We start from the raw sequence: 25056 nt of genomic DNA, 5'->3' as shown, positions 1-25056 counted from the left end.
CAGCAGCCAATTCATTGAAGGTGTGGAATTGGAATGTGCCATCATTTCTATGGCAGCCATGGCACCTCTGATGTACACTGTGGTTTCTCTGTTGCATGCTCTTAGCTTATTGAGTCTTCCATCTTGAGCTTCCAGTTGATGTCCTAATTCATCTTTGTCTGTTCTTCTCATTGTTGTATCAGCATGGAAGAGGGACATAGGCACAGGTCCTATTGGGTGACTAAGAACAGTTGCCATTGAAATATCCTCTCTGCACCTTGCTAAGGACAGGGCTCTGCGGAAAACATTTTCCGGACTGGTAGCTGCTGTGATTATCCCTTCCTGGCCAGACGTAAATGTGATAGTCTTGGCCATGTCAGCAAATGTTTTGGTGCCAGATTTCTTGCCTGGGCTGAAGAAGCTCTGGGTCTCATTAGAATCAAGTCACCGTTCATGAATCTGTTGGCTCTTCGCCGACAGCTGCTGTTTTCAGCAGACTCGCGTACATGTGGTGTTGCATGTAGGCCGGTAGCTCTGTGAGTAAGCACCTCTAGATCAGGGGTTCTTGCCATAATTTTTTCGGCGCTTCAGAGTGTGGCCACCAACTCTTGCTGGTGGCCACTCAACAGTTTTACCTAAAATACTTAATTAACTTTAGGAAAAACAAATATGCACATGTATATGGCCAAATCATAGTAATTTATTTATGCAGGGTTTTTTTGCAGACTTAATAATAAAAATAGCTTATGTTTGTCTCTTTTCTTTACTGGAGCTAAACCGAATAGAAACACAAATAAGGTGCTTTGCATGTTCTTGTCTTTTATTGTTTTGCTTTTTTGCTGCAAATTTACTAGCTAGCAAGTCTAAAAAATGCTTCTGTGAAAACTGATATTTGTACGTTTGCTGCTGTGAAAAGTGATATTAACAGACTGGTTAGCTGGCTGAGAGGCAGTGAAAACTGATATTAACAAATATACAAATATCGCTTTTCACAGCAGACTTATTCAGCCCTGGCAAGCCAGGGAACAAATTAAGACTTGGATGGGGAGGTGGATAGGGAGGCACCAGGGGCGAGACGGGGCTGGTGAGCCAGGGGTGGAGTCCTGCAGCCGAGGGATGGAGCCTACCACTGAGTAGCCAGAGTCCAAAGCCCCACAATCAGAGCCCGTGGCAGGAGCCTGCTGCCTGCCACACCAGGGCTGAAGCCAGAAGCCTGAGCCCCACTATCCTGGGAAGATGGGAAACTCACACTGGCTGTCTGCTCCTCCGGTGTTTGTGGCTCCAAAGGGGGGAAGGCCCAATCCCTCCTGGCAGCCCCAGAGGAGGGGCTGCTCCCTTCCTCTCCCCTCCAACCACCCCCCCGCCCCATCGCCACCCAGGAGACTGTGACTGCAAGAAAAGCCCTTGGTGGCCGCATGGAGCCACGATGGCCACATTTGAAAAACACTGCTCTAGATGTGATAAAGGGTCAAGTGGGTTTGTCATATTATTGCTGATATTTATTGGTGGGATAACTCACATGACTGGAGTACTGTCATGGATGGTTATAAACTGTTCAGGAAGGACAGGCAGGGCAGAAAAGGTGGGGGAGTAGCACTGTATGTAAGGGAGCAGTATGACTGCTCAGAGCTCCGGTACGAAACTGTAGAAAAACCTGAGTGTCTCTGGATTAAGTTTAGAAGTGTGTGCAACAAGAGTGATGTGGTGGTGGGAGTCTGCTATAGACCACCGGACCAGGGGGAAGAGGTAGATGAGGCTTTCTTCCGGCAGCTCACAGAAGCTACTAGATCGCATGCCCTGATTCTCATGGGTGACTTTAATTTTCCTGATATCTGCTGGGAGAGCAATACAGCGGTGCATAGACAATCCAGGAAGTTTTTGGAAAGCGTAGGGGACAATTTCCTGGCGCAAGTGCTAGAGGAGCCAACTAGGGGGGGCGCTTTTCTTGACCTGCTGCTCACAAACCGGGTAGAATTAGTGGGGGAAGCAAAAGTGGATGGGAATCTGGGAGGCAGTGACCATGAGTTGGTTGAGTTCAGGATCCTGACGCAGGGAAGAAAGGTAAGCAGCAGGATAGGGACCCTGGACTTCAGGAAAGCAGACTTCAACTCCCTCAGGGAATGGATGGCGAGGATCCCCTGGGGGACTAACTTGAAGGGGAAAGGAGTCCAGGAGAGCTGGCTGTATTTCAAGGAATCCCTGTTGAGGTTACAGGGACAAACCATCCCGATGAGTCGAAAGAATAGTAAATATGGCAGGCGACCAGCTTGGCTTAATGGTGAAATCCTAGCGGATCTTAAACATAAAAAAGAAGCTTACAAGAAGTGGAAGGTTGGACATATGACCAGGGAAGAGTATAAAAATATTGCTCGGGCATGTAGGAATGATATCAGGAGGGCCAAATCTCACCTGGAGCTGCAGCTAGCGAGAGATGTTAAGAGTAACAAGAAGGGTTTCTTCAGGTATGTTGGCAACAAGAAGAAAGCCAAGGAAAGTGTGGGCCCCTTACTGAATGAGGGAGGCAACCTAGTGACAGAGGATGTGGAAAAAGCTAATGTACTCAATGCTTTTTTTGCCTCTGTTTTCACTAACAAGGTCAGCTCCCAGACTGCTGCGCTGGGCATCACAAAATGGGGAAGAGATGGCCAGCCCTCTGTGGAGATAGAGGTGGTTAGAGACTATTTAGAAAAGCTGGACATGCACAAGTCCATGGGGCCGGACGAGTTGCATCCGAGAGTGCTGAAGGAATTGGCGGCTGTGATTGCAGAGCCATTGGCCATTATCTTTGAAAACTCGTGGCGAACGGGGGAAGTCCCGGATGACTGGAAAAAGGCTAATGTAGTGCCAATCTTTAAAAAAGGGAAGAAAGAGGATCCTGGGAACTACAGGCCAGTCAGCCTCACCTCAGTCCCTGGAAAAATCATGGAGCAGGTCCTCAAAGAATCAATCCTGAAGCACTTGCATGAGAGGAAAGTGATCAGGAACAGCCAGCATGGATTCACCAAGGGAAGGTCATGCCTGACTAATCTAATCGCCTTTTATGATGAGATTACTGGTTCTGTGGATGAAGGGAAAGCAGTGGATGTATTGTTTCTTGACTTTAGCAAAGCTTTTGATACGGTCTCCCACAGTATTCTTGTCAGCAAGTTAAGGAAGTATGGGCTGGATGAATGCACTATAAGGTGGGTAGAAAGCTGGCTAGATTGTCGGGCTCAACGGGTAGTGATCAATGGCTCCATGTCTAGTTGGCAGCCGGTATCAAGTGGAGTGCCCCAAGGGTCGGTCCTGGGGCCGGTTTTGTTCAATATCTTCATAAGTGATCTGGAGGATGGTGTGGATTGCACTCTCCGCAAATTTGCGGATGATACTAAACTGGGAGGAGTGGTAGATACGCTGGAGGGCAGGGATAGGATACAGAGGGACCTAGACAAATTGGAGGATTGGGCCAAAAGAAATCTGATGAGGTTCAATAAGGATAAGTGCAGGGTCCTGCACTTAGGATGGAAGAATCCAATGCACCGCTACAGACTAGGGACCGAATGGCTAGGCAGCAGTTCTGCGGAAAAGGACCTAGGGATGACAGTGGACGAGAAGCTGGATATAAGTCAGCAGTGTGCCCTTGTTGCCAAGAAGGCCAATGGCATTTTGGGATGTATAAGTAGGGGCATAGCGAGCAGATCGAGGGACGTGATCGTTCCCCTCTATTCGACATTGGTGAGGCCTCATCTGGAGTACTGTGTCTAGTTTTGGGCCCCACACTACAAGAAGGATGTGGATAAATTGGAGAGAGTCCAGCGAAGGGCAACAAAAATGATTAGGGGTCTAGAACACATGACTTATGAGGAGAGGCTGAGGGAGCTGGGATTGTTTAGCCTGCAGAAGAGAAGAATGAGGGGGGATTTGATAGCTGCTTTCAACTACCTGAAAGGGGGTTCCAAAGAGGATGGCTCTAGACTGTTCTCAATGGTAGCAGATGACAGAACGAGGAGTAATGGTCTCAAGTTGCAGTGGGGGCGGTTTAGATTGGATATTAGGAAAAACTTTTTCGCTAAGAAACACTGGAATGCGTTACCTAGGGAGGTGGTAGAATCTCCTTCCTTAGAGGTTTTTAAGGTCAGGCTTGACAAAGCCCTGGCTGGGATGATTTAACTGGGAATTGGTCCTGCTTCAAGCAGGGGGTTGGACTAGATGACCTTCTGGGGTCCCTTCCAACCCTGATATTCTATGATTCTGTGTAGTTGGTAAGATCTGTAACATGCGCTTTCTCTCCCTTCATAAAATAAAAGGACTTGTTTGTGGGGTTTGTCCTCACTACAACTTATTAGACCACTTCTTTTTCTCAAAGCTTTTGCATATTCATAATATGAAGCTGTGTGTTGTCATCTTTAACACCAATACTGACCTGTGTATCAAATGTCACTGAATTAAAAAGCTAGTTTCTAGAATATTTCAAAAGCTAGTACTGCATGCGTAGGCAATTGCAAATTAAAAACCTTCTACCAGGCAGACTACATGCGACATTGTATTTACAAAGGAAGGAGCATTACATTAGGAATTCATGTACGTTTATACCTACCCACCATGCAGGGCAAACTGTGGGCATGCAATCTACTGCTACTGGTTCACAACCTTCAGTGTGAAACTGATCTGGTCAGCAAATTTCAATTAAAAATATAAGAAAACTATTCTAATCACTTGTATTCTTAATTGTTAAAGTATCTCACGTGTTGTGAAAACAGTTCATGTTGTTGTATTGCAAAATGTTGATATTCACGACTTTTGCCACATGCTAAACAGCATAATTTCTGGGGGGAAATACCCACGCAAAACCAATACAAATCTTTTACTACATTGTTGTTTGGTAGTTTTCAGCAATAAACACAACAATAAGGTGTTGAAATTAATTTAAACGGTAAAAACCTCAACTCATAGTCACGTTAGTGTTTCTGGAACAGTTCAAAAAAAGACTCTTATTTTGTGTACTATTGTTTCACCTTGTGTACAAGCTTATGGCACCACTTGACAGTTCCACATACTACTTCATCTAAACGTACCTAAAATCTTTCAAACAAGATATGATGTGGGCATGTGGAGAGCAAGTACTTTAAACTCCAGAAATATGGCCTTTTTGGGAGAATTGCTGCACTCCTATTACTCTGGCTTCACACTGACCTAATGGGAATCAGAGTAGAAAATGAATACTGTGATTCTGTGACTGGTGGGCGCTCTGTCTCTGCTGTGACCGCAACTGGCCCTGGTAGTGTTAGCTGCAGCTAGGCAGCTGTAGTGGAATGGCTTCTCTTGTTATTACCTGGGCCTTTGTTTTCACTTCAGACTGTTGTTGGCTCCTAGGTTTTTGGCACCAACGTGATGGTGACTGTTGCCAAATCGTTTGAGGCACCAATAAAACGTGAGTAGATCTTTCCTACTTTCTGGGAAGACCTGTCCTGTCTCCTGCCCATCATCCTCACTGCCTGGGCTCTGGGCTCCACCTGGCTAGTTTTACATTCTGTTATGCGTGCCACTGTTCATGAGTGGATTTTGTCATGAGTTCCCTCCCTTGGAGTTGGAATCCAACTCCTGCTCGCACTCTGCCCATGAGGAATCTGGATCCTCTTGCAGCTATTTGCTCTAGATCTGTATTGGTCTTCACAGTGTGCCAGTGACAGGACACGCTGGAAAGTGCAATACACCTGCCAGGCAGGGTAGCATGGTATGTGGGCATTCAGGTCTCTGATGATGGGGCAGGAACATCTGCAGAGATCTGGCCAAACCCAGTGAAGGGGGTCAGTACAAAGCCTTTAAGGTGAGAATCATGGGGAATCAGGGTCACCTCAGAAGTGTGAAGTGAGTTTCTACAGCCACTGAACATGGTAGGCGCATCAGACACATGATCTGAAAGGCACCTGAAGCCATAGTGTCTGCAGTATTCTGGGGTGTTGGTAGCCGCTCCCCAGTTCAGGCTATGTGGGGATTTGCATGTAAAGCTGGAATAGAATCATAGAAGATTAGGGTTGGAAGAGACTTCAGGAGGTCATCTAGTCCAACCCCCTGCTCAAAGCAGGACCAACACTAACTAAATCATCCCAGCCAGGGCTTTGTCAAGCCAGGCCTTAAAAACCTCTAAGGGTGGAGATTCCACCACCTCCCTAGGTAACCCATTCCGGTGCTTCACCACCCTGCTAGTGAAATATCCAACTTAGACCTCCCCCACTGCAACTTGAGACTATTGCTCCTTGTTCTGTCATCTGCCACCACTGAGAACAGCCAAGCTCCATCCTCTCTGGAACCCCTCTTCAGGTAGTTGAAAGCTGCTATCAAATCCCCCTTCACTCTTCTCTTCTGCAGACTAAATAAACCCAGTTCCCTCAGCCTCTCCTCATAAGACATGTGCCCCAGCCCCCTGATCATTTTCATTGCCCTGCACTGAACTCTCTCCAATTTGTCCACATCCTTTCTGTAGTGGGGGGCCCAAAACTGGATGCAGTACTCCAGGTGTGGCCTCACCAGTGCCAAATAGAGGGGAATAATCACTGCCCTCGATCTGCTGGCAATACTTCTACTAATGCAGCCCAATATGCCATTAGCCTTCTTGGCAACAAGGGCACACTGTTGGCTCATAGAATCCCTCTTAATTGCCAGATTTAGCTTAGTAACTCTCCAGGGCACAATGGAATCTCCCAGCTAATACTTTTAGAAAGTAAAGGAAACACTTTTGAACATCATAATGGCCAGACTGGCTCAGACCAATGGTCCATCTAGCCCAGTATCCCATCTTTCGACCGTGGCCAATGCCAGGTGCTTCAGAGGGAGTGACCAGAACAGGGCAGTGATCATTATTGAGTGATCATCTCCTGTTGTCCAGCCCCAGCTTCTAGCAGTCTGAGGTTTAGAGACACTCAGAGCATGGGTTGTATCCCTGACTATCTTGGCTAATAGTCATTGATGGATCTATCCTCCATGAATGTATCTAATTCCTCTTTGAACCCTTTGAATACTTTGGCCTTCGCTGTATCCCCTGGCAAGGAGTTCCACAGATTGACTTTGTGTTTTATGAAGAAGTACTTCCTTATGTATGTTCTAAACCTAATGCCTATTAATTTCACTGCGTGACCACAGGTTCTTGTGTTATGTTAGGCTCACTGGTCTGTAACTGCCAGGATTGCTGCTGGAGCCCTTTTTAAAAAATTGGCATGACATTAGCTGTCCTCCAGTGATCTGGTACAGAGGCTGATTTAAGCAATAGATTGCATACTACAGTTAATAGTTCTGAAGTAATTCAAAGGTGAAACTGCAGAACTCTTGAGTGATACCATCTGGTCCTGGTGACTTATTACTCTTTAATTTATCAATTTGTTCCAAAACCACCTGTATTGACACCTCCATCTGGGACAGTTCCTCAGATTTGTCACCTAAAAAGAATGGCTGTTATGGTTGCTGTTACTGAGCAGTTCAGGTTTGTTCACCTCTTGGACCAGATCGTGTGTGCTGCTTAGGACTAAATCAAGAATTACCTCTCCCCTTGTGGGTTCCAGGACTAGCTGCTCCAAGAAGCACCCATTAATGGTGTCTAGAAATTTTGTGTCTGCATTCTGTCCTGCGGTGACATGTTCCCAGTCAATACGGGGTTAGCTAAAATCCCCGTTATTATTGGGGTTTCTTTTTTTGTAGCCTCTCGAATCTCCAGGAGTCACCATCACCATCCTGGTCAGGCGGTCAGTACTGTAGTCCTACTGCTATGCTCTTATTAGTCTAGTGAGTCTGTGGGGCTGTTGGATTCCTATCAGATTTTTACCATATTTGAGACTCTGCTTTCACATATAGTGAAAGAACCATACTGCACCTTTTCCCTGAGTCACCTGTTTCTTTGGGTTCCTTTAGCTAAACTGCCCACCTGCTCCAGACGACCCCACCATGCATTCCTATCGGGCATCTTGGGCACAGGTCACTCTGAAGTGTTGGCCCCCTGGGGCCTGGACGTCTACAGTCTGCTCATAATGCTCCATCAGCTGCCTTTTTTCCCGTCTCCCTGCCCCCTCCCTCTGCGTCATCCCCTACTTCTGATACCGAGTAGAGAGATGGGACAGTTGCAGTTCAAGACACTTCACAAGCTGAGCTATCAGCTCCTCTCCAGAGACGGCAGCTTCTGCAAACCCCCTGAGCAGCCCTGTTGGATTCATCTCCAGCTGGGGGACCCAGGGCAGGATGCCTGGAAGCTTCCCACCTCCCTCTTTCTTTGCCCCCTCAATGTGGTCTTCCCCCAAGTTGGCACCACACAGCACTGCTGCCTGCGAGATGGGGACAATCAAGACAATCTCACCAAAGGAAGCTCTGAATGTCCTAATGCCTCTGCTTCCCCAGCTCACCAGGAGGAGCCCAGCCTTTGTGCATGGAAGAATTGCATGTAGATGGGGCATGTCTCCCCATTCACCTGCTGTGGGTGATGGCTGGCAAGCGTGGCATGTGAATGGGATGTTGAATGATTTGTCTCCATGTTCCCTTGCTTTCCAGGGCCTGCAGTGGGGGGATATGCAGTAAGTTGATCCACCTTTGTGGCAATAAGAATAGATTGAGTTTGGAGAGGAAACTCTCATGTGTAGGTCTTTCCATTCCTGTACTCACGCACACCCGCTGTTAACCTCCCACATCAGCTTGGCTTTGTGCTTTTAACCCTGAGCTCTTCCCCTTTTTAATACTCCCTCTTTGCTTTTCCAGTGGTTTTCCCCCAGGATCTGCTGGAGAAGGGGCTGGAGGCTGACAACTTTGCCATGTTGGGTCTTGGAGATGTTGTAATTCCAGGTAAAGCTGAATGGATGGTGTGTTAGAAAGTGTGTTAACCAAGGATACAATTTTGGGGCCTGGACTCTGGCCTGCTGGGGCCTGGGTGTGGAGTGTACACTACAAATCCAGCTGAATGGCTGCAGGTCAACCAGAGACTCCTCTGCTTAAGAGCTGGATGGGGACGAGGTCTCGTGGTTCTGAAGTGGAGGGAGGCTGTCAAAGGGAGCTTGGGGAGCCTGAAGCTGGGAGTAGGGAAGGGAGCAAGAAGAGGGGGAAGCACATGGGAAAGGTTACAGAGGGAAGCCAGGTGTTGGCATTGGTGCTGTCATGATAGCTGTGGACTTTGTTTGCCATGCTGATCTGCAGCACGGCCACTGCCAGTCCTAGAACCAGATGGCTCTGTTACATGCATTCATGTCGAGCCTGCTGCAGGCTTGCAGTGTCGGGCTGCCAGAGACCTTCTCAAATCGGCTCTTCCGGGAGCTGGGGCTGGCTGGCCTGAACTGTGCTCATTAGGAGCGCTGATTCAGGGATTTGCTGCTGCCCCCCCTCTCAGGGTCTGGACTATCAGGAGATACCTATCCCTCCCAACTGCTACCATAGGCCCCTAGAGAAGGAACTGGTGGGGGAAGATGGGCTTAGAAGCATTTTAGACGGCAAAGCATCTTCTGAAGGGGAGGGCTTCTGGCAGCACAGCTCGTGGTGCTCACAGATGTGCTGGGCCTTGTCACATAATTGAGCTCTAGCGTGCTGCATGGTGCGTCAGGCCTCCCTTCCGGGATAGGACCAGGGAAGCGTCCCTTAAGGTGATGGAGAGAGCAGCACTTGGCTGGCGCTGGTGAGGGGTCATAGAATCATAGAATAGAATCATAGAATATCAGGTTGGAAGGGACCTCAGGAGGTCATCTAGTCCAACCCCCTGCTCAGAAGCAGGACCCATCCCCAATTAAATCATCCCAGCCAAGGCTTTGTCAAGCCTGACCTTAAAAACTTCTAAGGAAGGAGATTCCACCACCTCCCTAGGCAACGCGTTCCAGTGTTTCACCACCCTCCTAGTGAAAGTTTTTCCTAATATCCAACCTAAACCTCCCCCACTGCAACTTGAGACCATTACTCCTTGTCCTGTCCTCTTCCACCACTGAGAATAGTCTAGAACCATCCTCTCTGGAACTACCTCTCAGGTAGTTGAAAGCAGCTATCAAATCCCCCCTCATTCTTCCCTTCTGCAGACTAAACAATCCCAGTTCCCTCAGCCTCTCCTCATAAGTCATGTGTTCCAGACCCCTAATCATTTTTGTTGCCCTTCGCTGGACTCTCTCCAATTTATCCATATCCTTCTTGTAGTGTGGGGCCCAAAACTGGACACAGTACTCCAGATGAGGCCTCACCAATGTCGAATAGAGAGAGACGATCACGTCACCAGTTGGAATTCCAGGCTAGGGACCAGTTGTCTGAAAGGAAGTGGGGTGAGCATGTGGGTTCAGGTGCGTTCCCTCTCTTGGCTTGCTCTGCCCTGTGCCCCAACGTGGCGCCCTGGTATTTTACTCCCCTGATCTTCAGTGCCTCTTCCTCCTGCAGTTTTCCTTTGCAGCGAGGGGTTGGGTGCTCTACAGCAGTGTCTCTCAACCTTTCCAGACTACTGAACCCCTTTCAGGAGTGGGATTTGTCTTGCGTACCCCCAAGTTACACCTCACTTAAACTACCTGCTTACGAAATCAGATATAAAAATACAAAAGTGTCACAGCCGCTATTACTGGAAAATGGCTGACTTTCTCATTGTTACCATAGAATTATAAAATCAACTGGAATATAAATACTGTACTTACATTTCCGTATAGAGAGCAGTATAAACAACGTCCTTGCATGAAATTTTAGTTTGTATGGACTTCACTAGGGCTTTTTATGTAGCAAAGATGTGTGACATACCCCCTGGAAGACCTCTGTGTACCTCCAGGGTACATGTGCCCTGGCTGAGAACCACTGCTTTACAATACCAAGGGAGTCAGGAATTGCTTCTCTAGAACTGGACCAATTTTGAATTCAGTCACAAGGGGGTGCTGTGGTCCCAAACATTCTTACGGCCGTGGCCAAGTACAAGATCATCTTGTCACTCTGCATTTGGCACCAGATGTCAGATAGATGATCTCTCCATCCCTTTCTCTAACTCTGTATTTCTGCCCCTTAGGGATCTTCATTGCCCTGCTGCTGCGTTTTGACATCAGGTGAGCTGTGCCTCTAGGAGCATGTCTACAGGACAGCTTTGTTTTGCACTGTTTGTGTAAGTTGCCCCAGAGTGCTTTGCTGAACTAGATGAGGAAGACCAGGGTGGCCAGACATCTTTTGCTGAGCCTTGAGATGGGGAAGCATTGACTGGAGGCCACGGGGTCTAGAAAACAGGGCCTAGTCTAGAAAGCAGAAGAACAAAGGAGAAGGCAACAACCGTTGCGATTGAAAAGAGCCTGGTGCTAGACCTGATCTTTCTGGGCTTGTCTTGGAGCTAGTCTGGGGAAAGTCCATGGTCAGGGGGTGGTCACTTGTGATCTGGACCCTGAAATGACTGGGGCCCTGTCAAGTTGTTTGACCCTGGAAACTGCTGCATTTGTGTGTGTGCGAGCAGCAGCCCGCACATGCTGGAGAGCTGGGGCTGGAGGAAGAGCGAAGACGACATAGCTGTGGTGGAGCTGGGAGAAGTGGAAGCAAGGCAGCAGTGTTTGTGAGCAGGACTGGGGTGGCTGGGCACATGGAGACGGGAAGGGGAGCGCTCAGGGTCACTGCCGATGGTGTAGGCCAGCGGGAAGTTGTTGGAAGTGGTCCTGTCACACAGAAGAAGCACTTCTCCGGACACGTGACCCATTGTCTGTGTGCATCTGTTGTCAGTGCTGTGCTTTCCCATGTGTAGGGAAAGCAGGCCCTTCCCACATGGCGTTCGGCCTGTGTCTGGACTTGAGTTCTCAGTGGTCATCTTGCATCACTTGGAAGATGGGCTACTGAACATGCCCCCCTCTGGTTCCCACTCCTCCTCCTCAAAAGCTCCACTTGCCACATGTATCATGCATCCGTGCTGGCTTCTCCGTGCAGGGCTGGAAGTGCTACGGGTGCTTCTGCCCATATCTGTCGGCAGCTGCTGCCCCGGCCTGACCTGCAGTAAAACAGCTGCCCAGCTGGGGAATGGGTACGGGGAGATAGATACGGGTGAAGAGCTGCTCCCTTGGTGGAGGGCTTCTCACTGCAGCTTCCTCGCTCATGTTAAGGGGGTATAGCTGCAGAGCACTTTTTGTGCTTATTGGGTAAGGACTGGGGGTTCCAGGATCCTTCTAGAGACCTTGTGTCATGGCAGCCTCCTCTCCAGGACTGGACTGTGCTCTCACCAGATCCTCTCTGCACCACTCCGAGCACGGGCAGGAGGGGCTGCTCAGGAGCAATGGTGCCGACGGCCTCTGCCAGCCTGGTTGTCAGTCTTCTGTGTGGATGTGTTGCCACTAGATTGCTAGGCCAGCTGAAGATCAGTCCTTATAAAGCTCGCAAATTCCATAAGCTGGAGTGGTTTTGGTATTGCCTCTCTCAGGGCCCATGTTAATCCTGCTCTCTTCCCTCCCCTGTAGTTTAAAGAAGAACACGCACACGTACTTCTATACCAGCTTTGTGGCGTACATCTTTGGACTGGGCCTGACCATCTTCATCATGCACATCTTCAAACATGCCCAGGTAAGCGGAGTTTGCAGTCCCCGGCCATCAAGGGCCAGCGAATCCCCTGTCTTCTGTGCCCTGCCCATTACTGCTCTGCTAACTCCTGAGCCGCAGGCAGCCAAGTGCAGCAGGAAGCTGGGGAAGGTTGGTCAGAACTTACGTTACAATCAGGGTGACAGAGAATCAACTCTGTATCTCTGAGCTGAGATTGTGTGGTGCCCACCCTGAGATGCCATCACAGCAAGCGATGCTAGACACAGCCACTCCATTTTGCCTTTTCTAACTGGGGGTGTGTGTTTCGTAACAGAGTGGAGCACGGCTGAGGGGAGAGTGCATTAAATGCAAAGGTTACTGGGGACTGCCCCTTGGAGAACTATCTGTTTACTGCTTCTAGCACAGGAGAGCAAGATTCTCTGCCTCATGCATCTGCAAAACTGTCTGAGATCCTCTTGCAGGGTGTGTCCTGCTGGGTCTGATGCAGGAGGCAGCCAGGCCAACAGGGTTTTCAGCTCCCGGGTGAAGTGTGCCTTGAAGAATTGTCTCGATTGTAAATTGGGCAAACTGGCTCTGGGAGTCCTAAGCACTAAAGGTGGAGCCTGCTGCGGGCATCTCTGCATATAACTGCACTTTACTATCTTCGGGAGGAGGGGGGTGGTTCTCCCTGGCCTTGCAGCTCCCTCACGTCAGTGGGGAGTTCTGCTCATGCACTGAGAACAGCCTGCTCTTTAGTAACGGGGAGCATCGGCGTGTTCTCCTGGGCTAGTCTCTAGATCTCAAGAGCAGGTGCAAGCACAGCAGAAATGCCCGGCTAGTTTTAATGCTTCCCAGCTGCGCCCTGCATGGGAGGAAGGGATGAACAAGATGGGAAAACGTTGGGCGAGCGTGGCAGCCACTGTGCCAGCAGCACATAAGTCTGCTAGCCGTGGGCTCTTCCGAGGGGGGCTGGTCAGTACTTGGGGGTTCTCCGCTCCTCCTCTGGGGCAGTATCCCCAGATCTTTAGTCCCCATCCAGGTGGGTGCTAGACGAGAGACAGGACCTTGATTATCAGAAAGTCAGGACCTGTAGAGTGTCATCCGCCCCTTCCTGGAACAGCTCTGCATTGAGAGTGCTGGGCCAGAGAGTGGGACTTCTAGTCACGTTCTTACTCTGGTGCTACGATATGTTGGGACTCGACGCTTACGGATTTCTGGAGCATAAAGGAAAGATCTGACACTGAGCCCTAGCCCTGAGCTGTGCCCAGCGTTCCCTCGTGTGTCTTACTCCTTAATCTGGGGACTGAGACCAGCTGTGAACCCAGATGAGCCGGCCCTGTTCCTCCCCAGTGGCCCTTGCTGCAGGCTGTGTTGGCTTTTCCAGCTGTTTGATGCAGTAATTACCTCTGTTCTCCTCCCCCTCAGCCAGCCCTGCTGTACCTGGTCCCTGCCTGCATTGGGTTCCCTCTCCTCGTGGCCTTGGTGAAGGGAGAAGTAACCGAAATGTTCAGGTAAGTCAGCCTCTAGCCGGCAGTGCATGGAGCGCCTGAGATGTGCAGGTGTTCCCATGCTGGGGCGCAGGCAAACGGACAAGTTCATCTGGGCATGCTGTGGGTGCGTGGGCGTGTGCACGGGTGGAGGGAGCGAATCTGTGTTTATACACGTCTCTCTGGAGCGTTCCTCCTCTAGCCCGGTCCCTACCCTCCTCCTGGGCAAGTGTGTGGGAGCGCCAGGGCTGGAACACAGGTGACGCCTCTGGTATCGCTCTGCACTGTGAACTCTGACTCACTCTTCCGATGAGCTGGGGTGAAGTCAGAGGGTGGGCCTGCACACCTGGGTCGTCGGCACCCGGTCGCTGTTGCAGTGCATGCTGGGGGAAGGGAGCAGAGCCAGCCCGGCCATGGAGCCTGGAGAGGTCATGGCGTGCTTCATCATCACGGGTGCCACCAGGCCAGTTTAATCATCCCTCCCCTCTCCCGGAGCAGGGGAACTAGGTCCTAGCTATGTGCATCTTCTCTGTGCTACTCCTGCCCCCAGCTCTGCAGAGGGGCCACTTCTAGCCCTGTCCTCCAGTGCTCTCCACACAGCTGCCTAGCCTAGTACTGCTGGCCAGCAACTGGAGGCACGCTTCAGTCTGGCTCCAGCACCTTCTGGCTGGCCTGTCCCAGACATGGGAGTCCTGCACCCTCCCAGCCACAATGGAGCCCTGTAAGTTCCTCCCCAAAGCTGGCATCCTTCTCACATGTCACGGGAGAACTTGGACGGTCCACGGCACATGGAAACGCAAGCTCCTTGCATTGTGGTCTCCGTCTGCTCAGAGGGGGCCTGCGGCTCTGGGTCTGGCAGCTGGGCTGACAGAGTTGATCAGAAACTAATGGAGGCAAAAGTGTGGTAAAGTAAAGGGTCGAGTTGCCATTCACCTCTGGATGCCAGTGGAACCAGCCTTTCCCTCCCCATCTTCTAGTCCAGGGAACGCTACTGTGCACCTTCCCCACGGTGGCTCTTTGCTGGGACTTCTCCCCTCTTCCCAGTCCCTTCAGCACCTGCCTGGTCTTTGATGTTTTTGCTTCTGACAATCGCTGCTGCAGGCACTGTGTGTTCTGGCTTCATCCTTCCTGTGCACCTGGTATCCTGCAGCCACTTTTCACACACGCCTGTGACTCACCAGCCTACTGCAGCATCACCTCCCATGCTAGAGACGGCTCTGGTGAGAGACAAGCTGCTTGGACACACGGTCTTTGAACAAGGAGCTTGTGGACTCTTGTGGCAGAGCAAGAAGGGTTAATGTTCGGAGCGCTGGGCCGGCATGGACGCCACGCATAGCTCTGACCCCAGTGTGGTTCTGACTGTTAGCAAGTCCCCCTTAGAACTAACCTGATTGGAAAGAGCGATCCCCTCCTAGCATCTTAGAGGTGGATGCAGGATTCTGCATCTCCAGGAGTCGGCTGTCTTGTAGGGAGTGTAGGGGTTGGATGTCTTAGGAAAGTTTCTGGGGTCCAGCATCTCTTGAAACTGCTCCAGTATTTGGAGGAGGAAATGGAACTTGATAGAGCTCATGTGCCTGGAGGGACGGAAGCCTCCCCACCCTAGGAATTCCACCAGGTGTGGGATCCTAGGCTGCTTTGATGCAGCTTGTGTTTCTGTGAGCGCTGAAAGTCTGTGATTTGAGATGGGGACCTACTCCATGTGTCTCCATCAGCCACCTGTGCTTCTGGCAGCACATCTTAATCTGAGGATGGTCCCCAGCTAAATTCCACATGAGCTCTCAGCCTGCAGCCCCTTGCAGTTTGCACACGGAGACGTGGCTCTGCCCTGAGGAGCTTACAGGTTGGACACAGAAGACCAGGTGACCAAACAGTAGAATTGCTGCCCAGTGGTATTTTCAGTAGTCTGGCGGTTGAAAACACACTGCTGGGCTTCCCAGAACAAGTGTCCTAAGAAGAGGGGGAGATACCTGGTGTGCCTGACTATGGAGGGGGTTGGTTGGGCCGCCAGGAAGACGTGGGAGAAGAAGCCAGGGGGACCAGTTAGATATCTAGGGTCTGTGGGGGTGGAGGAAATGCAGGCTGGAGTTGAGCTAGGCAGCACCCGCTTGGAGCTAACTCTCTGGGGTTCATGTCCCTGCAGAGCTCCCTTAGGCAGGTCCCTAACGTCCCATCTCCTTTTGTGCTTTGAATTAATCACAGGAAATCCGATAGCTAGCACACCCAGAGGGAGCTACCGCAGAGCAGCCTGACCTAGACCTATATGGAAGAGCTTTTGCATGTATTGGTCTGCTGCCTCTCAAAGGCCTCTGCGCCTGGCCCTACCATGTGTGCACTTCTGTGCACTGGTGCCCAATTTTATTCTCCTGCGGGCCCTGTCCATTTGCTCTCCGTGGTCACGCTGCAGGTACTGCCATACCATAAACCTCGGCCCCTCATGCCTCATACAGCTACACTCATGTAGGTTCACGCCCCAAGGGCTTACACAGAGTACACCGCAGTGTGAGCTTCCTGGGGGCCCCCGTGTGGCCAACCCAGCCTCCCAGCTCATCCCAATGCTGGGGACGAAAGGGCGGGTTAAGAGACAGCAAGCAGGCTTTGCAGGGCGGAGTGTTTGCAGACATATCACTCAAAGCGATTCTTATTCCTTTCTTTCTGTTCTATCCCATTCCTCCCTGTCCCCTTCCTGTCTTTCCTGCAGCTATGAGTCCTCTGCTGAAATCTTGCCACACACACCAAGACTTACCCACTTCCCAACCGTGTCGGGTTCTCCGGCCAGCCTTGCCGATTCCATGCAGCAGAAACTGTCCTGTCCCCGCCGACGCCGGCAACAAAGCCCCAGTGCCATGTAGCAATCGCACCCGATGCCCTTTCTTTGTCTGTCTCTGTCTGGCCAGGTAGGGTCTCTCCAGTTCTGTCAAATTCCTTCCCAGCTCCTCGGTGTCTGGCTTGTGCTGTGGCCATCTGCCTCACTGCGATGGGCTGGTCTCACTCTTTCTGCCTTTGAACTGGTGCCCCTCCCCTCTAACGGTGTCCTGGTCACAGCGCTAAGTGCCAGAGCACCTTCAGGCCACCCGCTTGCCCAGTCTGAACCCAGCTCGTGAGCCCATCTGCACAGCTGCAGAATAACCCCCCAAGGATCAAGTGCCTGATGGGGCTGGAGCAGGTGTCGTTAGCTCAGCTGTTTTAGCTCTCTACTGTCTGCCTGAAGGCCTGGCTGCTAGGCTTTCTCCTCTGATCTCCCCTGCAGCTTCTAATGTCGCTATTGTGGGGCTTCTCCCTGCCCCAGGGAACCAGTCCCTGCACGGCCAAGTCTGCTGAGCGACTAGCCTCTGCGTACGCTCTTCCCCTCATGCAGCCAGAGCCAGCCACCCGAAAGAAGAAGAAACCTAAATCTGCCTTACTGAATAGCCCGACCCCCTCCCTGGCTCCTGGCTTAACTGAGATCACTTGTCCCAGGCACACGTGTTCTTCGCAGCCTGGCCTGTCTGGCCTTGTGAAAATGCCAGTGCCGCACTGTACGAGGGGCAGTGGTTTTATTCAGGATGGCCAAATATTCTGTATGGCGCTGGGAGCCAGCGTTCTCAGATCCACCTGCCACCAACACAAGCCAGGGCTGGCTTGAGCTGAATTCTCAGTCCCTTGACTGGGAGGAGGTGTCCATCAGCGTGCGTGCTCAGTGAGCTGACTGGCACGTGTCTATGAGCGTATCTGCGTGTGCACCTTGCTGCCGTAGTGAAACCCTCTCTTCTCAGTTTGGAAGGTATATTGAGGGAGGGAGGGCTGCCTGTGGTGGGGGAGGTAGGTACAACAGGGCATCATACGTTGTCAGCCTCCCCTCTCCCACTGACTTCACTTGAATCCTGTGTCTGGCGCTGTGACAATGATGGTGGGAGCTGTTCTCCCCACCTGCATGGAGTCCTGCTCTGTGTGGAACTGTAGCCCAGAGATCCGCACTGCTAGGGGCGGGCTGGAAAGCCCTGCTCTCTGTGCAGCTGGCTGACAGTGCTCATGCCCTTGGTCCTGATCCACACGTTCCCCACCCACTTTCATCCAAAGCAGAGGCGTTGGCTTTCCTAAGAACTGCAGCTGCTTAACTCCCAGCATCCTCTCCTTCTCTTGCCCTCAGCTATGAGGAGAATTCCATGCCAAAGGAGGAGTCTGGGGACTCCAAAGACACAAGGATGGAAACGGATAAAAAAGAGAAGTGACCTTGCACGCCTGGGCCAGGATGGGCGTGTCGGGACCAGGCCAGGCTGGGATCCAGGCCCCATCGCAAGGGATAAAGATAAAAAGACCAATTGTGTATCAGCATCGTGTTGTGTGTGTGTGCGCGCGTCCGGAGAAACTGTCGGGATGGGAGAAGTCTCTGGAAGCCACATCTCTCTGTCTGAAGTCCTTCTGCCATCCCGATGTTCCACCTGGGGCCTGTCCACTGCCACGCAGTGCTTTGGGCAGCCATGCTTCCTTATTTTATTTCATTTTTTTTTGTCATCTCCTAAATGGGTAGAAAAAAGGGGAGGGGGAAAACCAAGGGGCTGGTTTTTAAATTTTGTATTGTGGATTCGCTTTCTCTCATATTAAACCATCTCGAAGGATGGAGGAGCTGTCTCAGTCTGTTCCTTGGTGGTAAATGGGTGGAGGAGCTTGTCTCTCCCTTTGGACCCCAGCGGGGAGAACGCTCATTACCCCAGAGCAGCGGATCGGGCCTGGTCCCCGCCCTGGGTGAAATCCTGCCTGGAGAGAAACCTGTTACTTCCAAGCTAAAAAGTGACCTCCAGCATCACTGCCTAGTGGGGGGGGGGGAACGACACGTTCTTAGTCTAGGAAGGTCCTTTTCTCTGCAAACTCCTGTCCAATCACTCCCTCAGTTTACTTACACACTCACGTGATTCACTTGGCCCCTGATGGAGAGGAAGGGTGAGGCTGGCTGCCTGGAGGAGTTGGATGCCTGATTCCCATTAATTTCTGTCTTGGGTAGTGGGGGCCAGATGAGTACCCTAGTATCAGAGTGCTGGTCCACCTTTATTGTCCTCATCCGCACAAAGCCCTGTGGGGCAGAGTTGAGCTTTTATCCCCATTGTACAGATGGGAAACTGAGGCACACAGAGACCTGCCCGAGGTCACACGGGGTCTGTGGCAGAGCAGAGAATTGGCCCCGGGTCTCGCCGGTCTCAGGCTAGGCCCTAACATCCTTCCTCTCCAGTTAACGTCTCATGGGAGTTGGGAAGCTACAGCTGAGGTGGCTTTGAGAATTCCACTTGATCGGCTTGGCTTAGATCATGTGACCCCTCCTTGGCCAATAGCAAAGCTGCAGTGGCACTAGTGGAAGTGGCTTTTTGACATCAGTGCATTGTTTGCGCTTTGTCCCATGCCCCTTAGAAGCGTTTCTGGGTAGAGCAACGCTGGCCTCTTCCAGTGCAGGGCACTGGCGGTCCCACCATGCCGGGGGAGCTGCATGTTGGGAACACCACCTGCTGTGACCTCTGTGGAGGAGATCCACCTGCCTGGCAGGACAAGGGGCAGAAGGCTTGTTGCCTCCATGAAGAACCGAACCCAACAGCTGCTGATGGAAGAGAAGCCTAGAGCTGCCATCGCAAGGTGGGTGGGGAATAGGACAGAGAGTCTTCTGGGGACCTGCCACTGCTCAGAGCAGGTGAAAGAAGGGGCAGAGGGGCTGGGCAGGGAGAAAGGAAGGTGATCAAGCCTACCCTGATGTGTGTTGCCTGTCCTATGCCAAGTATAAAGGAGCAAGAAAATATGCCCCACAGGTGGGGGGGGGGGGCGCGGAAGGAGGAGACCAGATAAATGTCAGATCCGTTCCCTGCCCTAAATCCTGAGGCTTCTCCTCTTTAACTCCTGGGGCCTAGAGCCCCAGTCTGAGAGCCAGGATCCTGAAATGGAGCGAAGGAACTAGGCAGTGTTCAGGCCTATGTTCAGCTAAGTGGACTGAGGCTGACAATCCCTGCCTCCGACTGCCATCTGTCGGTTGTGCCCAGAGACCCCGATCAGCATCGGGGTCCCATTGTCCTACAAACCCAGAGGTAGAAACAATCCCTGCCCCTGGGCAGTCTGTGCCTTTGGGCACTGCTGTGGCTCAGGTCCCATTAAAACCTGCTGGGCCCTATCACTTTCTGGGCTGGAGAAGCTTCTGTCTGGGACTGGGCGCACGCATCTGTGACCTCGGGCTTCTCTTCCCAGCCTGCCCGGCTGTGGTTCTGGAAGGGGAACGCTCGCAGCAGAGCGCTCTAGGAATTGACACACACTCTTCCCGTCTAGCCTGTAGGGAGACCCAGCTAACCTCCTTCCCCAGCTCCTGCGCTGTTCTGAGTGAGAGTCCTGCCCCAGGATAGAGGAAACTGCAGGGATCGCAACATGTTAGGAGCAAAGGTCAGATGCTTCTGATTGTAAGCGGTTACCGGCTGGAGCTGTCAAGTCTCTGCCGCTTCTTAGGGCACCTCTGTGTTTGGCCTTGGATGTGCAGCCTGGTGCAGCATGGAGCTGTTACCTGTCGTGATCTTTCCCTGCAGGAGTCAGTGGAGCAGCTGTTAGATTCCCTCCCTTAGCTAAAGGAAGCAGGGCAGAGTCAGTGATTCATTGCAGGAGTGCGTGCGGGGCACCTCCCTGGGACCCACGTAGCATCCTGCATGCAGGGAAGCTGATCAGCGAGAGCAGTGGTGCCTGGGAGAGGCCTGTCCTGTCCCATGCCCTCCCTTGGGAAGGGATGTTCTGCACTGCTGCAGGTTCAGGGCCCCTGACTGCCAGCCGCAGGCTGCCTTAACTAGAACTGGTGCTTTTGCCCAGCACTTGCACTAGCCTTGGCAACGAGTGCCTGTCCGCTAACCCTAAAATTAGATTGAAGAGACACACTATGGGCTGTGGCAGGGATGGGACTCAAAGCCCAGGCTGGCATTTTTAAAAGGGGGCGGGGGGGGGGAGAGACTTAGTCCTGGTTGTGCAAGGAACACTGACCATGGGAACTGAGTGTGCAGGAGCCTGACCTGCTAGTGCAGAGTGGGGACCTGCCCTGTTCAGCTACAGGGGGTGCGACCTGCCCGTCTAGCTCCCCATGCCCAACCGCACATCGTACCAGCAGAGACCTGTGTGGCAGGTGGGGAAAAGTGCAGCCGGCCCAGCCCACCTCCCCAAGATCTGGCAGCAACTGTGATGTGAGTACTGCGGGGGTGTCCCCTTTCTGTCTCTTGGGAGTTGCTGGGGTCCCTTTGCCATTCCTGGGGCAGGAGGGGAGAGGTATGGTCCCTGCCACTCAGGGAGGGGGTCGCTCTGCCACTGTCACTGCAACGGGAGGGAGAGCTGGGGAGCAGCCTTGGGGGCTGGGGGATATTACATTATGTCTAAGCCCTCTGCTTCCCTTAATCTGGCCCTTGCTAACTCTGGATGCCCTCTCACAATGTGCTCTGGCTCCTGGCAGCTGTATCAGTGCGCCCTGCCTCATAGTGAATAGCCCTTGCTCCCAGTCTGTGGGCACCGTATGGCTCCTGGGATCAGCTCCCTCTCACACACGCACGGGGCTGCCTCACACCTAGGGCTGGGCCGACATCTCAGGCATGGTGTCCTGCTCTCCAGCCCTGCGCTGTCCTGCCCCCGTGCAGGCCACAGTGGAGTCCTGTAGAGAGCTGTCCTCGGGTTGCCTGCCTGGCTTGTTCCCCCTGCAGCAGCTCCCTCTGCCGTGAGTGCAGTCATGAGCCCTAACATGCTTCGGCTCTGGGCCCCACGAGCCTCCCCCTGCGCTCGAGAGCCTCGGAATATGGCCTGGCTAACAGGGAGCAGGCTGGGCCCCGGAGGAAGGGGCTGGCCACAGCGGTAAGGGGCCTGAGCCAGCCCCTCTGGGAAAGGCAGTTTCAAAGCTCCAGCCGAAGGCCGGGAGGAGGGGCACCGCTCCCAAGCCTAGACATCTGCAGCCCTCGTCCTGCCTCCCATTGTCAGTGGGATTCCGCTGGCTGCCTGATTCCTTCACACTGGCCCTTGTGTCCCCCCATGCAGGTGGGAGCCTGGCCCCTTTATTGAACTGCCCTGCCCTCTGGACAAGGCCTGGCCTGGCCGGATCAATGTGGCCTTCCGTTGCTCGGCAGTTTCTAAGTGACCATCTCCTCCCCCCATGCAGCCCGCCTCTCTCCAGCTAGGGCAAAGGGACAGCTGGGCCATCAGCTCATGGTTTTGTGACAGGCCTTGCTCAGCCTCTCGCAGCAGCAGGCGAGATTTACGGGGCTGGCCTGCTGACCCGGGCCCTGTGGCCAGGGAGCACAGCTTCAGGAGCGAGAGCTGTGATCAGGGAGCCCCCCGCGCTCAGCCTGGGCTGAAGCACAAAGCGTGAGAAGAAGCCAAAATGCAGAAATACAGTGGACAGGGGTCGTTTGTCTTCAGATTGATTGGGAAATGCCTACGGTCCGTCTTAAGACGCACAGACCTGAGGGATCCAAGCCACGCTGCAGGCCAGCGCCCTTAGGCTCCTATGGCTACACCTCCCCTCGTCCATCCTCAGGCTGGAGGAAAGGGCCGGAGGGCGCCAGGCCAGGCCTGGCTGCAGCAGATTGAGGGCGGAGGCCCTAGCCGCAGAGCTTGCGGCTCGCACCCTGCGATAGAATTCAAGGACTGAACCAGAGTTGCCCTGGAGGAAAATGGCTCTTCCTCATTCCACCCTGACTGTTCTCAGGTTATAAAGTGACCTGTCATCTTGCCATTCCCTCCAGTGCTGGACCCAGCTCCCAATCTGCCCCCCCTCCCCTGTAACTTCCTCACCTGTCTCTCCCGCACCTTTTACAGACAAGTCTCTTTCTCCCACTGCTGCTGGATTTCTGGATAGTCCTTTGCAGTCAGAGCACATGTTTCATTCTCCAGGCTCTGTCCTGTGGGTGAGGGGAACACAACCCCCCTGCCCTTTGTAGCTGGGGAAGCTGAGGCAGAGTGCTGTGCTCACACCCTCGGGGCCACCCTGCAGTCCATGGTATCTGTGTATTCACTGTGCAGTAGCTTGTCAGCATTGTGGTGTGCTGGGTGCTCCCCAGGGAGGCAGCCTGGGCTCCCCTTTATCTGAAAGGACATGGACGCCTAGACTTGAGCCTTTGGTCTTGGCCCATACTCTGAGACTGGCCTAGCTCACAGAGCCCGGTAATATTCCACCCCATGTGCTGGGATTTCTCAGCGCACTATAGAAAGGTGGGGGAGGGAATATCTTTTATTGGACCAACTTCTGGTGGTGAGAGAGACAAGCTTTGGAGTTTACACAGAGCTCTTCTTCGGGTCACTTATAAGCTCAAAAGCTTGCGTCTCTCACCAACAGACATTGGTCCAATAAAAGACATTCCCTCACCCATCTTGTCTCTCCAGTATCCTGGGACTGACCTAGCTACAGCAGCTCTGCATCCATCCATGCAATTTGTTGCTACTGAGGATGTCTCCAACTGAGCAGTCACCTGTCTCATCTCCCTGTGCCAGGAGTGAGTGGTCTGGGTTCCCTGCTGCTGTTTTCTGGGAGGTTATTCTAGTTTGAGGCAGGAAAGCTGTTTCAGTCATGAGGAGACAACCATTTAAAACTCATTTCCCAGTCAGCACGCTTATTACACCGAGCTGCAGGATCCACATGCTTGTCAGAGGGCTGGCTGGAGCCCTGGCACATGGGAAGACATTCCTTTATGCATCACAAGGGATCCCACCTCTGCAATCCCCTTCTGCAGATCCTGCCCATTTCCATGATGTGTTGAAGTGATCCAGCGTTAAATCCCCTAGAGGAACGGATGTTTTCTCCTTGTTCTAAAGGTGAGTAGAAGCTTCCCAGGCTGGACCTGTAGGACCCAGAAGCCCTAACTTCTGGCAGTCCTCTGACTGTAGCTGTGTCCTTCCAAACCCAAAAGGTGAATGGAGAAACGCTTGTAGGCCCTGAGACCTGAATTCCAGGTTTTGTTTTCTCCTTCGCCGGCTGATACCATCAGACGTGCCCAGAGCAGAGCAAGGATTGCAGCTGCCGGCTTTGGGGGTGTCAGTGACTGCTCATGTTCCAGGACACTGGCAGCTGCTCCGCTCCTGGCAGTAAAGCTCCAAAGGGACATCCGCCACTCTGAACTCTAATGATCTGCCTGGCTGGGTGGCCATGGAGCCCTGATTAAAAACCCCCAGGCCCTGACCTGCTTTGTCCTGGGCTCCCCTGAGAAGCTTGAAGTAACCCACCCACAAGAGCTCTGGAATCAGGGCTCCTGGGTAATACAGCACCAAGCAGGGAAGTTGTGATGCTTTCAAGCAGCAGCGCGGTGGGTTAGGTCAAGCTGAAGTCTGGGTTGGGATTGTGCTGAGCCTTGAAATGGGTTAGAGGAGGGATCAGTTAGCTTAGGATGGAATAGGTCTGGTCTGGATCCTGGGGGCAGTGAGAGCAGTAATGGGGGAAGCCCATTAGATTATAACAGGCTTCAAAAAAGAACTAGTTAAGTTCATGGAGGATAGATCCATCAATGGCTATTAGCCAGGATGGACAGGGATGGATCGTGTCCCTAGCCTCTGTTTGCCAGAGGCTGGGAATGAGCAACAGGGGATGGATCACTTGATGATTCCCTGTTCTGTTCCTTCCCTCTGGGGTACCTGGCATTGGCCATTGTCGGGAGACAGGAGACTGGGCTGGATGGACCTTGGGTCTGACCCAAGCTGGCCGTTCTGATGTTCCTAAGCCTGCTGAAAGACCCCAAGCAGCCCTATTGCCTGAGCAGGGATGAGAGTCAGACCTGGCCTGCACTAGGGATTCCTGCTCTTGGAGACCAGGCGCTGGGATGGCTGCAGCAGTGCAACCCCCTCCTATAGACAAGAAAGGTCGGGATTTGTGCCAGTGGTGGGAATGGGCAAGCTGCTCTCATGCAAACCAGGGCTGACAGCGGCTTTGCCTGGGGGATTGCAGCAAGGCCCAAGACTGGAATGGGCGAGCCCCTGTGTGCCCGAGGCCTGTGTAGGTGGGACACTGATGGACCCATATCCTCTGTGAAGGCGCCCATCCAGCCATTAATTTCTCGCTGGTTTCAGATTCCCTTCCTCGGCGAAAAGCTCAGTCAGCCAGCACTAGCCTCTCTAGCATGGGGTCTTTTGCTGCCCAGGGGCAAAAGAAAGGAGCACGAGAGGGTTTTCCGATGGACACCCCACTCCGAGTGGAGAC

At 52.5% G+C, this 25056-nt stretch overlaps 1 protein-coding gene across 2 annotated transcripts in view; it reads left to right on the top strand.

The window, feature by feature from the left end:
- Positions 1-18504, top strand: part of HM13 (histocompatibility minor 13) — a 35685-nt gene extending 17181 nt beyond the window's left edge. The window contains exons 7-13 of one of the 2 annotated variants that reach the window (XM_077832021.1): positions 5332-5389; positions 8695-8778; positions 10946-10982; positions 12363-12465; positions 13846-13931; positions 16606-16801; positions 18034-18504. In XM_077832021.1, the coding sequence (XP_077688147.1) occupies positions 5332-5389; positions 8695-8778; positions 10946-10982; positions 12363-12465; positions 13846-13931; positions 16606-16756 (519 nt within the window). In that variant the 3' untranslated portion in view covers positions 16757-16801; positions 18034-18504. The remainder of the gene's footprint in view (positions 1-5331; positions 5390-8694; positions 8779-10945; positions 10983-12362; positions 12466-13845; positions 13932-16605; positions 16802-18033) is intronic. The other variant, XM_077832022.1, reaches the window with a different exon arrangement.
- Positions 18505-25056: the final 6552 nt, after the last annotated feature.

The sequence above is a fragment of the Eretmochelys imbricata genome, chromosome 13 (genome assembly GCF_965152235.1).
Source record: "Eretmochelys imbricata isolate rEreImb1 chromosome 13, rEreImb1.hap1, whole genome shotgun sequence".
Taxonomy (NCBI): Eukaryota; Metazoa; Chordata; order Testudines; family Cheloniidae; genus Eretmochelys; species Eretmochelys imbricata.
The sequence above is the reverse complement of the archived record's forward strand: the minus strand, read 5'-3'. Positions and strand labels throughout refer to the sequence as shown.